At 30.1% G+C, this 18,256-nt stretch overlaps 3 protein-coding genes and 1 long non-coding RNA gene across 5 annotated transcripts; 3 read left to right on the top strand and 1 right to left on the bottom strand.

Moving 5' to 3' along the window:
• Positions 1-608: 608 nt before the first annotated feature.
• On the top strand, positions 609-2,075 carry LOC105644239 (Lactoylglutathione lyase / glyoxalase I family protein). The gene is made up of 2 exons (XM_012229527.4): positions 609-984; positions 1,711-2,075. Exons 1-2 carry the CDS (start codon positions 719-721, stop codon positions 1,928-1,930), a joined length of 486 nt encoding a protein of 161 aa, XP_012084917.1. The 5' UTR covers positions 609-718; the 3' UTR covers positions 1,931-2,075.
• A 2,464-nt stretch (positions 2,076-4,539) lies between these two features.
• LOC105644249 (putative lipid-transfer protein DIR1) lies at positions 4,540-5,606 on the bottom strand. The gene is made up of 2 exons (XR_001047361.4): positions 5,252-5,606; positions 4,540-4,742 (listed from the first exon to the last, which is right to left on the bottom strand). It is a non-coding gene; the product is annotated as a putative lipid-transfer protein DIR1 (long non-coding RNA).
• Positions 5,607-8,834: 3,228 nt separating this feature from the next.
• Positions 8,835-10,007, top strand: LOC105644252 (replication factor C large subunit). Its single transcript, XM_012229547.4, has 2 exons — positions 8,835-8,993; positions 9,485-10,007. The coding sequence occupies exons 1-2, from the start codon at positions 8,979-8,981 to the stop codon at positions 9,773-9,775; spliced, it is 306 nt and encodes a 101-aa protein (XP_012084937.1). The 5' UTR covers positions 8,835-8,978; the 3' UTR covers positions 9,776-10,007.
• Positions 10,008-14,116: 4,109 nt separating this feature from the next.
• On the top strand, positions 14,117-15,779 carry LOC105644263 (pathogenic type III effector avirulence factor Avr AvrRpt-cleavage: cleavage site protein). Of its 2 annotated transcripts, XM_012229559.4 has the most exons (4): positions 14,117-14,379; positions 14,544-14,750; positions 15,117-15,299; positions 15,501-15,779. In XM_012229559.4, exons 1-4 carry the CDS (start codon positions 14,374-14,376, stop codon positions 15,552-15,554), a joined length of 450 nt encoding a protein of 149 aa, XP_012084949.1. In that variant the 5' UTR covers positions 14,117-14,373; the 3' UTR covers positions 15,555-15,779. The 2 variants fall into 2 exon arrangements, with proteins under 2 accessions (XP_012084949.1, XP_020538789.1); XM_020683130.3 differs by lacking the exon at positions 14,117-14,379 and having other exon boundaries at positions 14,538-14,750.
• The last annotated feature ends 2,477 nt before the right edge of the window (positions 15,780-18,256 follow it).

Below are 18,256 nucleotides of genomic sequence, written 5' to 3'. Positions count from 1 at the left end.
AAAAAATTAGTCTTTTTAACCATTAAACAAGAAGAGAAGACGTTCTTTAAAGTAAAATAAAAAGGGAAAAATATACTTAATTTCTAATTTTTATTCTAATTAACACTTTCATCATTTTTATTTTTAAAAAATTACTATAAAGTTTTTAAACTTACTATCGGATACTTTCAGCTAAAAAATTAATATTTTCCTTTTAGCTAAAACCATTAATTTTGAACCGAATATACTCGCTTTTTGGATGATAACAACGACAGTGGATTTAAGTAAAAAACGGCATAGATAAAAATGTTGGATTAAAATATAAGTTGAGGATCAAATTATATATATATTTTTTTAAATAAAAAGTTTCGGTTCAGAATGCTGCACGTCATAAAAATAAAACTGTATAATCAATTGCCCTCTTATGGATAAAGCAACAAATATTACTTTGACTTTGAGTAGGAGACAAGCCAAGGGGCATTTTCGTCATCGGAGGAACAAAATGCTGAGGGCATTATTTGTAAATTAAGCAAAATGCCAGTGGTAATTCCACACCAACGGTTTTCTCCTCACAAGAAACCAACGTTTCCGCTTTTCCGCTTCTATAAGAACCCATATTCGCACCCCACACCAACCTCATTTATCTACTTCTCTGATATTTTTCTCTTTCTTAGGGTTTGGCTTTTCTTTCACTAAACCTTTTGCTTTTTCTCTCCAAAAGCTCTCTCAAAAGGCATAAATGGCAAACCAGGAGATTCAAAACGGTGGCTCCGAGAAGGCTTCCGAAGTAACTTTCTCAGTCGTGAAGCCTCAGCTGTTGGTGGAGGCACCCAAGGCAAATGAGGCCGTTCAGTTCTACAAGGCCGCCTTTGGTGCCGTGGAGACTGCCCGTATCACCCAGCCTAAGCGTAAAGCAGAGCAGGAGATCCCGCATATAATCTCAGCTGAGCTCCAGCTTGCTGGTTCCAACATTGTTGTCTCTGACCTCGCAGATGACTCCGCACCGTACGGTTTCTTCTCTGTTTCGCTCGTGTTCTCTCTCACACTTGCACTATTGTTGTTAAGCATGCTTCTGACTTATGTTTTCTTCAGATCTTGACATTTTTGTGGTGGAATCTTTCTTTTGATGTTTATTTATGTCTTGCACTCCATTTCTGGATCTTTGATCTGCTTATTCACGTACCCCACGACTTTATTTCTATGTCTTAAATGCGCGTCTCTTCATGGTGAATGTTTCGGTTCTTTGTTGGGACTTTTTTTTTTGTTGAACTTTTTTCTTTCTTTTTTTTTTTTTTATATCTGCTTAACTCGTTAAAACTTAAAAGGCTCTTTATCTTGCTTATACTCTGCTTCCTTGATTGCTCTTGATCTTGATGTATCACGTCAAGTATTTCTCTCTCTTGCTGTTCTTGCTTATGGTTTAGTCGTTCTGGTGTGTTTTGGTCGAATTTGTTTTTTAACTGTTTGATAGTCTGTGTACAGTATATTTTCCTTTCCCGTTGCCATATTTTAGTATTTATTTTGGTGTTGAATCTCTTCGTATCTCTACGTTTTTTCCCTTTTTTTTTCTGTTCACTTTTTCTCCGTGTAGACCTTACCTTTTATCTATTACTTGCTGACACCTAATATGATTTTCTAGATTGCTTGTAGTATTTTTTTGGGATATTTTGCGTCTATTTATTGTTGTAAAGATGTATTTAGAGAGGTGGTGATGCCTTACTGGTTCAACAGGGTAAATACTGTGGGAACCAGAATCACTTTCAGCCTGGAGACCGAGGACGTTGAATCTGCTATATCCAAGGCTGTGGCCGCTGGAGCTGTTGCTGAGGGAGAGATCGTGGAAGAAGGCGCGTGTTTTGGTGGGCGCGTGGGCAAGGTCAAGGATCCCTACGGTTTCGTGTGGCTAATTTCATCCCCCGCCAAGAAGCCTGTTGCTGACGTGGAAGCTTAGACGCCGCTCGATATGATCTCGATCCTGACTCTCTAATTAGTTCTGCTTCTAGATTGTTGTTTTTGTTTTTTGGCTTTTCTGTTAAATGTAGGAGTGGGACCTTGGTATCAGAAAAAAGGTGTACTATCTGTTAGGATTAGGTGATCAAGATCAATAGGGTGGTGAAGCGATGGGGTTCTTGCTATTTGAATATTTGACACGCTTGACTATGGATATTTTGGTAATTTAAGAAAATGACTCGGGGGACATTTTTTTTTTTTAACTGATAGTGGTAGCTGGTGTTATTATCTCCTGGTTACATTGTCGATTTTTATTTTATGTTTAGTCTTCAATTTGATTTAATTGCATGTGTTTGTGTATATGTCACGTTTAATACTTTAATCGCGTTAAACAATTAATCAATGAAAATCATATGGAATGCTGGTGGTTTGTGATTGGAAGTTTGATTTACTTTTTCAATGACTGGAAATAGTATAAGATGTATCGATCTGCAGTGTTGTCTGTTTCTGGTTGTTCCTCGTTTTACTACATTATCTTGCTTTTCTAATTGTTTATTATTATTCATTAACATTTTGGAATAAAAATAATTATATATTCTTACTACTTACTAGACTCGTCCATCGCATGGGTTAGATCTTGGGCAGTGTTATTTTAATATGAATTAATAAATAAAAAACTGTAAAGAAGCAAGTGGTATATGTACACGCATGCATTCTAAAAGATGTTTGGATATTTGTGAGGATACTAGAGAGCAAAATAAGGTAGAAAAATACATTTATAAATAGTAAAATTATTTCCGACAATTATTGTTAGGAATTACAATTAATTTTAATTTTATAATTTTAATCTAATTAGGAATTGCAATTAATTTATAATTGGAAAGTTAAATTGCGTACTGTATACTATAGATTGTGTAGTTATGAAGTATAATCAGAGCATGGATATCATGACAATGCACGCATTATTCAATGCACAAAATCGAATTTTTAAAGTTGATTTGGACTATCTAAGAGCTAACTCGCATAATAATGCTAACAAACTTTGAAATCCATTCCAAAATCCTGATGGACCATTTGTACCACGTGTCTAATGGATTCTTCCTTACCAAATTTACACTCGTGACTTTGAAAAAAAAAAAAAATTTGCCTTCATGCCCTCCTATCTCGGTTTATTAATTAATAACGTAGCAAATTTTACTATTTATTGTAATTACACCCTTAATTCGACCTTTTTAACACGTATACCTAAATTGCAATTTTAAATTAATTGTACTCCAGATCCAAATCTATGTTTAGGGTTTAGAATAAAGAATTATAAATGGCAGATACACAATTGAGCTTGAATTAATTTTATCCAAGCTCAATTGAGAGCAAAACGACACTGTATTATAAGGCCATCTCTAAAATTTTCTACATCTATTTCAATATTTAAATCATAAATAAAAGACCGATGTCTTGAATTGGAATCTCAATTTCAAGTCTCTGAAGTACATACTTAATTGCAGGGACTTGCTGTCATTGATTAATGAGATTGCAAGACAAAGATGCTTCACTTACCACTTCAACAAAAGTCAGACCTTATCGCAAACTAACTATTTTTGACAGCAAATTAAGTATATCTTACCAACTCCCTCTTGCAATAATCCCACATTCCATACTTTACAATACTATAATTAATGGATACACCTTAATTAATTCTTTTATTGGTTATTGCCAAAGCCACTAATACCATAATAATTAATGTTTGATTTGATTTGATTTGATTTTGCTAGTTTTGAGTTTGAATCTGTAAATCGAACCATTGACTTAATTTTCAAATTTGTATAAACCAAATCAAACTGTCAATTATGAGAACTAGTTAAAAGGCTCTTGAATCTTGCCTATGCATGCACTCCCTTTTGTTGGACTTTGCCTTTGCAAGTTTGATGTCATGTCAAGCATTTCTTTTTCTTTCTCATCTCTTTGTTCTTACTGATCATAATTTAAAACTTGGAAAGACGTATCTGGAGGTGTGTTTATCCTGTACTGGTTGAGCAGGGTAAAGACCACGAACCAGAATCACTTTATGCTCGGAGACCGACGACGTTGAAGCTCCTAATGTGTAAAGTTAGAAACTTTATTTTCTAAGTTTTATTGGATTGACGATGGCAAATGGGAATTATCAAACTAATTAATAATAACCAAAAAATAAAGATTCTAACTTTACATAAAATAAAGAAACAACACAGTCCAGTTGCAGGGTAGAACTGAGTGAACTCGACCTGGTGAGATCCAACAAAGCGAGCATGTTGAATATAGATGATGAATCTAGTTCATTTTTCCATTTTTAATATTTCCTCAAGTATTAGACTTTTGAGAGAGGACATATATATGTATTGTAGTTTCTTGATCTATTTGCTTAGTTGATTGTGATCTTTAGAAGAAAGTTTTAATGATGAGAATTCCTTTCAATTGGGTTCTATTTTCTACAGCTAAGGATAAAATTTTAAAGAAATAAGAGATTAAAATTGTCAATCTTGCATATGTTAAATTCTTAATTGGCAACATTATATTAAAAATTTAAGGATAAATTGCCTCATTGATGATGGTAGGACTTAATTGAACAATCTGTTTCATTTCAAACTCGAGATAAATTTGATTGCACAAAATTATAATACAAAACCAGTTCCTAATGCACTATAACATCAATCCTTTCATATTAAAATTGCTGCACAAAGCAGAACAACTAATTAAGACCAAACACAGAGCATATTGAATATATTCAACTCTTAAAACACAATAAATCCATTTCTTGAAGCCCTTTCATTGCAAACCTGTAGAAAAACATATAGGCTATTAATTCTTATTAGAATAAAATACCTAACCAATCTAATTAACCAAAGTTTAGGCTTTTTTTACCCCATTGAATGTTACTATTACTCCTAAGTTACTCCATAGTTAGTTTGATTTACACTACAATTGATTAGCTTGATTGAATTAGAATAAATTGTAACGTTTAATGATAAAGAACTTAAAATAATTCTTTTTCTTTTCTTTTTTTGTCCTACTGTTTCACTAATATTATGTATTATTTTATTAATTAGATTTGTGTAGACCAGGTCTATAATTCCAATAGAAGAAAGAACTTAAAAATTGGAGACTCCTCTGATACCCCTTTGGATAAGAAAGAAAATATGGTAAATGGGCTCTGTTAAAATTATATTGGGCTTTCTCCATTCTAAGGCCTAATGTAGTGATCCAATAGAAGTTACTTAATAGTATAGGTGTGGGCACTCAAAAGACCAAATTGTGTGTACTGAGAGTGAGAGACGGAGAAACATACCTTAAGCATTAGCAATCGGCAGGAGTGGTGAGATTGCATTTGGCAGGCAAAGCCAAAGCAAGATCAGGATCAATACCAAGAGAAGGCAACATTAAAGAGTTCCTATAAGAACACAGACATGTCAAATTAGCCCCTGAGAGTGCCTTGCAACATTTTGGTGATGGTGGAACCACTGGATTAGGTTTTGTAACTGATGGTTTGCAAGCTAAAAGCCCATCGTCATCCATGTCACACAAGTTCAGTGACCTTGTTCCTTCAAACATGGCTGCCACCACCACCGCCACCACCACCACCGTCGCCATTATTGTCTTTGCCATTCTTGTGCTTACTTATTAGTGCATGTGCACTTGTTACCAAATGTTTCTTGTTTATATAGAGAGAAGGGTTAACGTAAGAACCACAAGTTAAAAACCCGTGAACAAGAATTGGCAGCATTCAAGATCACGAGATCTAAATTGGCAGGTCATCCCCTCTGTAAATTATAAGCTATAATCAATTAAATTTTATGATTTCAAGTGGATCCCACATAATTTTGATTGTAGGCAGTGATCTATGCAAGATTTAGACCAGTTTTAATATTAGATTTTGAGTGGATGAACTTTACTTGTAAAGATGTTTAAAATCTCAAGTCATCGTGTATTGTATCAGAATACCATTCACGGCTCGAGCATATCCCATGTATAGAGAGGAAAAGCATGCATATCAACATTCTTAGTTATTAATTAATTTTTCTGAATTATTTTAATTTAATTATGGTCAAAAAAAGAGGGAAAATGCTCATATTCAAAAATGTCTTTATGCTCTAAAAAAAGTGTATGAACGATGAAAAAAATCAAATGCTTTTAGGTCTAAAATGAAAGTATTTATGGATAAGGTAAGAAATATATACACAATCAAAGATTATAAAATGATTTGGCGTATTAAAATAAAAAATATTATAACTGAAGTAAAAATACAGGCAGTATAAAATAATTCTAAAAGCTTAATTATAAAAAAATTCATTAACTTAAATCATTTTAATAGTTATATTTTTGAATTTAAACTTGACAATTTCCATGGATAATTATCAATTTATTGCCATGTAATCATTGGCAAATGTCAAATAAAAAAAAATCAGATTTCGCTGACATGTACATCAAACGTATTAAAAATAAATAAATAACTGCATTGAAAGAAATATAATTAAACTAATACAATGTTAGATATAAATAAATTTTACTTGTAAGATTAAGGAATTTAAAATCTAAAAATATCGTCCTTAAGATATTTTACTCGAAACTGAAAATGAAAATAATTATGGAAAGAAAAAGAAAAAGTAATTTCTACATAATCCCTATTTTGATAAAAAATTCTGAAATTTTAAATTTGAATATAAAATTAGAAAAATAGCTAAAAAATTTATCATTTTTTGAATTAAGTAAATTTTCAAAATGTTTGAGAGAATAATGGCCACTGTCACCTCTAAGCGTGTCAATAATTGTAGGACATATTATTTTCACACGTATTGGACATAGGAAAAATTATTCTTTTTGTCCTGTAAGAAAGTTAAATATTTAAGCAATTTTCTGATTTGGACGGTTGTTTTGTTTCCTTGTAGACGTTACGATTTGTCTTGTAATATTTTGGTGTTAGTGCCCTATCCTATTATTTTTTGGACAACTTTCCCATCCATGTACCAAACTAGTTGGACTTGGACGTAGGCTCATATGTCTGTTTCATTTTCATAAGGTGACATGAAACGTATCGGGATAAAAAAAAACTTCCTCTATCAAGAATATCTTTCCACTCCAGTTTAACAGTTAGCTTTAAATCGATGAGTATTTATGTTGGAAGTTCTCTCTAAAATACCGATGCCACGATTTGACCTTTCAATAAAATTTAATGCGCTTCAATCAATAGATCAACCTATTTTAAGTATAATTGGCTAATGTTTTTATGTACGTTCGAAGTCCATATAGTTACGTGCTAAAATATAGGGTGCATTGTGTATAAGTTTAACAGCCAAGTCATCCTCGTTTTGATGATATATGGATGAAAAATCATATAATTATTATTAAAAAATTATTTTAAGATATTAATTTCTAAAATTAAAAGAACCAATGATAATTATAAAAATGATTGAAATTCAGTTTTTGTCTTTGAGAAAAAAGTCATGATATACTAAAAATAAATTAAGTGAAAGAAAACAAATAAAATAAGGGTTAAAACTGAATTCTAACGTCTAACTTTATTTACTTTGATTAAATTATGTGAAATTTTTTTCTAAAAATAAATTATTAAAATTTGATAAATGTTACTAAGTTTAAAAATTTTCTGAAAATATCCTTTCATTTATATTTTTATGAACTTCTATTCTCCTCCTTTTCAATCAAACCATTATAGAGAGATTCTCTATTGTAGAATCTTCAAATTGAATTATTTTAACAGCCAGCCACAGATTCTTTAATACACTTCTAAATTCTAACCTCTTTTTTTAGTACAATGGAATAAAGCCTCCAATTTCCATACTATAATCTTAAGTTCTTAAGTACAACTGTAATAATTAAATTTTGATTAAAAGTATTTCCATCTCTTAATTTTATACTTTTAAAAATTTTAATATTAACTTAAGATATATATAATCACTAGTATGCGAAAGTTCATTGAACTTCGATCGCATCCGATTCGGACACTGTAGGACCATATATATAAGAAGAGACTCAAAATCCATTATTAATTAATTAATAATTTTATTATTTACCCTTTATGCAATCTTATATATAATAATTAGGGTGCACAAATACAAATTGAAATATTTAAACATATCAAACTCTGTTGTGATGATAATGTGAAAAAGAAATTCTTGGCGTTACTTTTCCAGAACATGGTGTACCCCATAGACCTTATTCTATGAAAGCAACAAGAAATTCCATAGTGGAAATGACATCTTCTTAATATGAAATTAATCAAGAAATCACCTCTCCTTCAATTAAAGCACACCACCACCACCTCTCCTTTGCATATTTTTTCCAACTAATCTGGACCCACACAAATTAGTTCCTCTACCTTTGCAAGTTGATCACATCTACCCATTTGATGAATGACACGTGGATAGAATTTGTTCTACAAGTGATAAAATATGCTCAATAATGAAGGATTTATTATTTGCTTTCTCTCTCTCTCTTTATTCCTTTGTTTGTGATCTTTCTTCTGATTTTCTTGCAAGTTTTCAATAAAGATTTCAGATCTCTAGTGAAATTCATAGTATACTTTTTTTTTTTTTTTTTCCAATTATATTGGCTATAAGTATTACAATACTTATATATTTAGTAATTTAGTATCAGCATCAAAATAATTACTTTTTGTTTTTTTTTTGCATTACTAGTAATTTCAAACTTCCAACAGAGCTAAAGAAAATGTTTGAAGAAAATTTGAAATATATTTTTGCTAATTAGTATACCAATTATTTTTAAAAGGCCTTGAGTTTGAATTTGTTTGCTTCGTGTAATAATTAGGGTTTTATTTTTGAGTAAAATTCAAAATATATGTATAACGGTAATTGAAAATATCTCATTCTCTGACACTTTTGTGAGGAGCAAGTTTTGTGTACGCATGCAGGAAACATTTGTATAAATAGGCCTTAAGTTAAGAGCCTTTCAAATTATCCTGACTTGACTTAGGTTGCTTTTGCTCACCCTTCATTTTCAATTTCTTTCCCCTATTTCTCTTTTTGTTCAATACTCTCTCCATGGCTTCTATTCAGGTTGTGTTTCCGAGGTTTTTCTTTTTGCTTTTTATTTATATATATATTGAAATTTGATATTTCAAATATGCAATTAAGCTAATAAATAATTCATGATTAGTCTACGATAAGACATAAATTAACGCTAAGTATATATACAACTTGATAATAGATTTAGGTTCTAATTTCATATTTCAATATTCAAAAAAAATAATAATAAAATTCATGGGTCTTCTAGTCTCTCCTAAGCAATTTTTTCTTCTTAAACTAATTTCCCTGAATTAAAAAAATGAATATACATCTGGTTTGAAATAATTTTTATAAGAATTCTATTTAATTCTGTTTGTTTTTAAGTGACAAGATGATCTCATGTGACAACTTTTGCACATCATATTACGTTTATATCTCCAAGAACAATTAAAAATAGATCATATAGGCTTATGAATTTTTGATATGTATCTAAAAAGATATACTTAAATGTTAATTATAACTTGGTATGATGATATTTTCAGGAAGATGCACCGATCAAAGAGGTAGCCGATGACCAAGTTGAAAAATCACAGCAAGAAATTCATGTTAATGAGGAAAAGCCATGCGAAGAACCGGAAATAGTAGTTCATGAAGGGGACGCAGAGGAAGAAGAGGAGGGAGAAGATGAGAAAGAAGACGAAGAAACAGCAAATAAAGAAAATAGAGAGGAAAAATTTGCAGGTTCACCAATTCTTGGCGATGATGAACCAACTGCTTCTTTTGATGTAGAAAGAGAAGCTGAAGCTGATGATGAAGAAGGTGACCTCGTTTAAAAAGACATATATATAATTTTACATATCCATGCAGTCAAATTAAACATCTTGTTTTAACTTTTAGTTTGCACGTTTTGGCTTTGGAAAATAACATGAACTGAACTATTTGACGAATTAATTAATCACGTTGGCTTTATGCCTTTTGTTAATTAATTTGTTTAGGGAGTGTTTTTATTTGTAATGTTGCTGGTGCTTATATGGAAAATCGAAAGGAGGTGCCTTTGTTAGCAAATGATTATGCACTTCAATAATTCTTTTTTTTTATTATTATTTTTTTTATTTCCTTGTTTGTTTGGTTGTTAATGGATTTTTTAGTTATATGCGGGTTTATTTATACTTTCAATTTCAACAATAATTATATGAACACAATCAGTATTAAAATTAAAATTCAATGTCATGGCTAAAATAAAACTTTTTTAAATATTAAGGTACCAAATAAAAAATTGTGAACTTAAAACGACAAAGCGAAGAGAAGTGGTATTTTGATCTCTTGTTCGGCAGTTCGTCACTCTACATAAAACGACAAAGCGATAGAGCCTCTGAAATAAATGGGCTGAGAGTCATCAATAGGGGGGTTTAAAAGGCCTTGTAGAAGGTCAATTTGAGAGGTGGACCACATTGTACTAGAGGTAGGCCCATGTAATACATAGCAACTAGACCCATCAACCTTACGTAAATGGGCTCATTTATCGAAAAAAAAAAAAAAAGAAAATTCAAAGCGCAGAGTGGGAGCGGGACCTACTTTCTATCATTTGTTTTTGAAAAATAGAAGCTAAGCAGCAGAAGTAAACAGTATTGAAAAGGACAAAAATTGAAGAATAAAGAGAAGCCCACGTTCATAAGAGAAGATGGGAGAGATCATCGATCAGAGGCAGGGCGTAGAGAGAGGGCCCTTCCCTTCCCTTCCCTTCTTTTATTATCTTCCTTTTCTTTTCTTTTTCTTTCTTCTTTTTTGTCATTTTTTTGGGCTCTGGTTTTGAGGCTGTAACAGAATGGTTGGAATCTCCATAAACAGAGACTGAAATCCCTGAACTCGTGCCCCTCCTCCACATGCACATCTCTCGTATTTAAACAAACAAAAGGGCAATTAACATTTTATATACTACTTGCTCTTTTTTTTTTGACAAAATTACTTGGCCATTTTATTTTATTAAAAAAGTATTTCTTTCTTGCAAGTATTTTTATAATATTTGGTTAATTGATTTTTTATTATATGTAATATAATATTACTATTTAATTTCTCATATTTATCATTAATTAATATTCGATCTCGTGCTTAAAAGACAAAAATGACACTTTTTTAAGTATTAATAAATGAAGTAGTTTAATGAGACTAAACTACATTACTTCATGGATAAAATAGTGATTTTACCAAACAATATGAATGTAATGGTAATATTATAATTACTAAGGCAGTTTGGTTCAACGGCTCATACTAGACAAGTTGGTTGGAATTACTGGTGTCTGATAGCTGATCATTATTGGTATTTGATAAAATTTTTGTAATAGTTTCTGTTAAAATATAAAATGATCATTAATGATGTAATTGTTTTTATATATTATGACGTATAATTTATATGTGTATATATATTTTTTTAGTTTAAAGTGAATATTATTTTTATTTTAATATATTATATAAATAAAATATTGATTTTTTAATATTTTAATTTATAAAAATTTGTTTTTAAATAATTATAAATAAATAAATCATAAAAATATTAATTTGGAAAAATAACAATCATTTTTATAAATTTAATAAAATTTAAATATAAAATAAATACAAATAAACTACCGGTTAATATGAAAATATATTTTTACACTGAACTTTTTTTATATTATTATCAAATTGTTAATTTGAAAGTATAAGTAGTTTTGTGTTATAAGTTAATTATGGTATACTTAACTAGTCTATAAAAACTTGTGTTCTCACACTTATAATGGTTAAGGGCGAATCAACACTTTATTGATTACTTCATCTATCCCAAAATATAAGTCGTTTAAGATTTTTATACAGTGATTAAGGAAACAATTAATTCTCTTAGATTATAACAAAATTAAAGGTAATTTAACCGTATCATCTTTTAGCTCAATAGTTACTTGTGAAAGTATTTATTATATCTAATGTAAATAACGGTAACATTGGAAAAACATAATTTCTTAATGCTTAAAATATGCAAAATAACTTATATTTTATACAAAATAATTATCAAACGATCTATATTTTAAGATAAAAAGAGTATTAAATATAATTTTTGTTACAAATAAATCCGATGTCACGTGTCAACTTTTTCCAAACTAGAATAAATTTATTTCTTTTGTTCAATTTAGAACACGCAATCTATATTAAAACTGAAATTTCCATTTATTAAAAAAAAAAATCATTATCATCTTATTTCAAAAAATCAAATCATTCTAGAGGATCACTTTTTTTTTTCAGATACAATATATTACAATTTCATTAAAAAATTTCAAATCAATATAAATAATACAAAAATGATATTATCATTCCATGCTAAAATCAGACATAGAATAAAAATATTATAACTAAAATAATTATTAACTGTTATAATTAAAATAATTATTGTTTACTGATCTAATAAGAAATTCTAATAAAAATTGGAAGGTGAACTTGAAAAAATTAATAAATCTTCGAAGTGGTGGCTAGACAAACTCTTTGAATCTTCTTTGCATAGTCTAATATCCATGAACTAGTTACTTATAAATAATATAGAAGATTTGAACCACTAAATCTAAAGGAACATGCCGCACTATAGGCTCTAAAAGATAAAGATCATCGAGAATTTAAAAAATTCACCACAAATTATACACATGTCTAAACAAAACAAAATAAATGCAAGAAAATAAAATAAATATTTCACATGAATAGGAGATATCACAAACTCCACATAAGATTAAGATAAATAATAAAAAAAAACATAAATTTATATCAAATATATATAGATATGTAACTTATTTAAAAAAAAAATTTAAAATTTTGCAAGAAAATAAAAATAATAGAGAGGGGTGTCACAAAAAACAAAAATTAGCCTCTCGAGTTATCTACATGTTTAGTTTTTATAACGGAGAGAGGGAAAGAAAATTTTAATGAAGAAGTTCCAGAGAATCACTTAAATAAAACATATGTTCATTATATGATACGATTTCATAATTAAAATTTTTAATTAATAATATGAAAAAGAATCCTTAATTAAAATTTAAAACCAATAATTATCCATTGCAGATAATTTAAGAAAATAACTCTGACAGATAAAAACATTTATTTACTTTGAGTGAAGAGAATGACCATCACCCCCGTAATCATTCAAGGCCCAAGAATTATAGTACTATATTACACATTAAATAATATATATATAATATATGTGAGTTGCAGAGACCAAAGGCCATGCTTTCTCTGATGCACACCTCCTCCTCCTCCTCCTCCTCCTATTCCCCTTTACACTGTGAACCAGTAAACCAAAACAAATGATAATATTATTAAATTTAAGCAATTTTGTTTCCCACCCTGCACTGCCTGCCTGCCTAGCTGTCCTATTGCAAGCAAGTCTTGAGATTGAACTTTAATATAGTAATATTATAATATATTATACATACAGTCTGTACAGTAAGCTCTTCTTTCTTGAACTTGATGCTTCATTGCTTCTGGCCTTCTGTTGGGCGTTGACCCTTCTTCTGTGGCTCTCTCACTGATTTGTACAGTTAGTCATTAGGCAATTAATTTAGTTTTACTTTTAGAGAACCTATGGCCTTATCTCTATTGTCTTTAGCTATTTCCATGCCCCTCTTTACCTACGCGTGTGGGCTTTAAAAAGTGCTAAACACCACGCAGAAAAGCTATAGCTCTCTATAGCTCATGGGTTTTTAAAATTTTTTTATGTATATGAACAGTGACTGAAGAATTTCTTTTTATCAATTTAACTTTTATCAGTAATATTTGGAATCGGTGAGAGAGAACTGTATTGTCAAATAAATTTTAACTGTAAAATCAAAGATTTTAAGCTTAGAGTTATCACTGTTTGAAAAAATTTATATTTTTGTTTGGTTTAAAGAGATGAGAAGGCAACTCAGGAATCAAGAAAGAAAGAAATGAGAGAAACCAACGACCCTTTATTATGCATTGGAATATACATCCGATCAGCGACAAACCAGGTAAAGCAAAGCAAAAACCCTGATACAAGTAATTTATTGTAATAAAGAATAAAGATAGAATATTAAAAGAAGACCCAAAAAAAGAAAAAGAAAAGAAAAGAAAAGAAAAGTGACCTACCCTTGTTACTCAATTCCCTTCTCTCTCTCTTTGCCTTACCTCTTTGTCTCTCTGTCTGCTACTGTGAAACTTCGTTATCTGAGTTAATTTCCTTTTACCCTTAAAAGAATTTTTAATTGCTTTGGATCCACACTCCCTTAGTCATTACTTTTTCCCATTTTCTCTCTCTTTCCCTTCCCACCCTTTTAAATCTTGGTGCTGCGCCCACGCTTATCAGCTCAGGTAGTACTTAAGAGAGAAAGAATCAGAGAAAGAAAGACTGCATTTTTTTGAAAACCCTTTCAAGAATCAAGTTTCAAGATTCTAATATACCATGGAAGTGAGTCTCTATTTCTTTCTTCCTCCTCCTCCTCCTTCTCCTCCTCCTCCTCCTCCTCCTCCTCCTTCTTTATAATATATTTCTTGATTTCTTGATTTCTTGATTTATAGCACATTTTTATTTAGCTTGTTGATTTGTGGTTTTACTTGCATGTACATATGCAGGACTACTATTATTCAAGAAACCATGTTCCGGCTTTTGGAAGCTGGGATTGGAACAATGATTTACCTTTTACTCAATGCTTTGAATCAGCTAGACAAGCTGGGCTGCTTCGTTACAGTTTCTCTGAAGATCGTGATTTATATGTTGCTGGTGATTTGTATGAGAATGATGTGGTTACACCTGCTATGATTGTTGTTCCTCGTCGCAGGGTATTATTCTCTTCTCAATTTACTTTTCGTTTAGTTTGGTACAGCATAATTATAAGCTTAATGAAATGTAATAATACATTTATAATTATATTACTAACTGCATTTCATTACTTTATGTTAAAATTTATTTTTTGTAAATCAACTAATTCTCATTCAACTTGGTACGAGTAACGAAATATAAGAATATATTTTAAATTAATTTAATTAAATTACACGATGCCGCATGCACATGATTCATAAAAAGTATTAAACAGCGTAAAACACAAAGAAAAGAAGGAGAAAAGATTCATTAAAAGAAGTTCACAAGAATTAAAAGAAAAGTGAAATTGAAAATGAAGTTTGTGTATATAATTTTGATATTTGCAGGGAAAAGTACGTCAGTCTCGTGAAAAAGAGGAGAAAAGGCAGGAAAATTGGGCTGTTGGTGACGTGAAAGAAGCACCCAGTCCTAATAATAATTTTATGGCTATGAGCAGGCCAACACCTAAGCCTGTTGATGAGGACTTGTACAAAATCCCACCAGAGCTTCTTTATCAAAAACCCAAAAAGGTAGGCCTTAACTTAGCTTTAGCTTAAAGCTTTAACCTTTAATCACTAAATTATAATCAATTATCATCCATAATTAAAGTTGTTCTAAGTAATAATCTTTTTTGCTTCTTTTAATATCTTTCACGCTCAATCTTTAATTTTAGGCTAACATTTTTGACTTTCTACTAAAGTTTCTTCTTCTTTTATTTATTTTTTGTGCAGAAAAGAGGATTGTGCTTCTTTTCAAGCTGCTTGCTTCCTACTTGTGTATTGTGAAGCTTGTTGGATTATGGGTACATATATATATATATATGGAGAGATATGAGAAGAATATATATATGTAATTATACCTTCTTCTTTTTTGGGTACTTAATATTAGGATATTCTCGGATCAGTTTACACGAATCATCCGATTGGATTCCAATGGAATGTGGAGAATATTGTTGAATATTATTACTATTAGTTTCTAATTACTGAAGGGTTTATTTTTATTTTCTTGAATTTGCTTCTCTATTTTGGCATTGGAGAAAATGGAAATTATATATATTTATATATTGATATGGAGCTGTGAATATTCTTCCCCTTTCTATGAGAAAAGAAAAGGCAAAAGAAAAAGAAAAAGAAAAAGAGTATTTTCTATGAATTTGCATTGCATCATCTTCTCTTCTCTCTTTTGTTTTTTTTTTTGTCAAAGTCATGATATCGTTTCATAAAACTAACCTTTCAAGCTCCATATTAGACCACTCTACTTGTTTTTGAAGGTACATAATACATTAATGAACTGACTGATTGAGACGTGTTTAACTGTGTAATGTTTAGATCACGTGAATCTCTTTATTGTAAGAAACTTTGTTTGGTCTTATTTCATGTTTTAGAGTTTGACAAGTTTGAAATACTTACCAATATTATTGGAAAAAGTTTAAAATGGAAAGAAAGAAAAGATTTGTATAAAGCAAAATCTAATTGACTTATTTATATCTTTTTTTTTTCTTTTTATGCATTGAGAATTGCCAAAGATGAAATAAAATAAGATGTCAAAGTTTAAACGTTTGGGTTGATAGATGTTAGGTAAGTGACAATTTGTGAATATTTTTCAATTTTATTATTTGACGGATGAAAATTTAATATATTGCATGAATTTTAAATACTATATCATTTTAACAAATAAAAAATCTTATTTTTTTTATTTCAAATTCATAAGTTTAAACATTAAAAATATGGTAAAAGTCCATAAATTTTAACAAATTGCATAAAAATCTCATCTAAATGTTAGATAATTTGTTTTTGTAAAATAAGTTACCATTGATTTTTTTTTTTTTTTGAGTATACCATTGAAAATATTTTTAAATAATTCTGTTTTTCTCTTATTCAATTACAATATAAAAAATAGTTTTCAGTAGTTAATTTTTTAAGTGTTCAAATTTAAAAAAAAAAATTAGGAAATATTTTTCAAATAAATTATTTTTTAAAAAATAAATGGAGACTTGACCGTGTGTTGGATGGTGGTATTGCCAAACTTTTGTGATATATATTCAACTACTAAACTACCAACATTAACACTCACTTTACCTCATCACATGCTTGTGAGTCATTGGGACTCCTTTTAATAGAAATCTTTTCTTTTTCTTACGTTTTATTACATATTATTTATATTTCTTTCTTGAGAAAATCTCCTTTTCGAAAATAAAGCACGAGAGAGTACTTTGTAGAGAGAAAGAGAGGTGTGCTAAAGGGAGAAGTTAGTCTAAAGTCCAAGCTTAAAAAAAAATTAAAAGAAAAAAGAAATAAAAAGTTCTAATGTAAGATAAATGAAGCTAAGCTTCATTCCAAATGTTGCTTAGTACATGTGTATGTGTTACATATACATCAATGCATGTGCATGCATCTTCCTTTTATTATTGGCTGATGGAAGATTCGTTTTATACAGAAATTGGTATCAAAATTCTGAATTGCATGTGTTAATTATGCACTTACATAACAAGTTAGAGATCATGCAAATTTCATCCCACTCGTTTTGTAAATATATTGAGACATCATATATTTTTACTATTACTGTCAATATTGAATCCATGTAAATAGAAAAATCTATGAATTCAAAAGTAAATGGAATTACCAAGAAGAATGTGACTGAAAGCAAACCAAAAGTAGGGGGTCTAAAACTAAAAAAGATCAACAAGTCACACTGCGTCATTTTAGTTGTCATCTCCATCATGCTTAGTATTGGTTTTCAGCGTTGTAAATCTGATAGGATTCCAACAGATTTGTATAAGATGGGCAAGCCAATAGTCAACCGCAAACTACTCTCTTCCACAGCCTTTCAAAGAACCTACTCATTATAGTAAAACTATTCAAACCTTTAACCCTATCAGAATTACTATGCACCCGCAGTTTCTCTGGTCCCAAACCTCACTTGTCTTTCTCTAGGTTTGGTAGGGCTACTCTTTCTAACAGTGATAAGAAATACCCATATCTTTATATACATATATACTGTAAATATCAAATAATTAGGGCTAATTAGTGCATTTTTTTTCTCTCTCTTTGAACTGGTTGATTAGTACTTAGTAGTGGCTTTTTCGGGTATTCATATATTTAGATTAATCTACAGGAATTTGTGATGGTGACACAGCTATGGTGGGAAGTGCTGAAACGTCATTTTTTCACTCATCTTTGTTGGTTTGCGGGTTATTTTTCAGTGGGAATTTATAGAATGAGAGTGGGGATCTTTTAACTGTAATGTGAGTCCAAAAGCTACTATACATTTTTTTTATGTCTTTTTGACCATAGCGGAAGATAGATAGAACCCACTGCTAGACCAATGTGCTTTTCTGTACTGTGAAGTGTACATACGATAAGAGGGGTTTTGATGAATCTTAAATTTCTTGTCTACAACATTGTAATAAAAATGTACCCGAAGCTTTTAATATTGTAAGCTTGTAGAGTAATGATGATCTGTTCATCATGCCTAATTAATGGTAAGA

The sequence above is a fragment of the Jatropha curcas genome, chromosome 3 (assembly GCF_041381405.1).
Source record: "Jatropha curcas cultivar XTBG-Jc1 chromosome 3, XTBG_Jcur_1.0, whole genome shotgun sequence".
Taxonomy (NCBI): Eukaryota; Viridiplantae; Streptophyta; class Magnoliopsida; order Malpighiales; family Euphorbiaceae; genus Jatropha; species Jatropha curcas.
The sequence above is the reverse complement of the archived record's forward strand: the minus strand, read 5'-3'. Positions and strand labels throughout refer to the sequence as shown.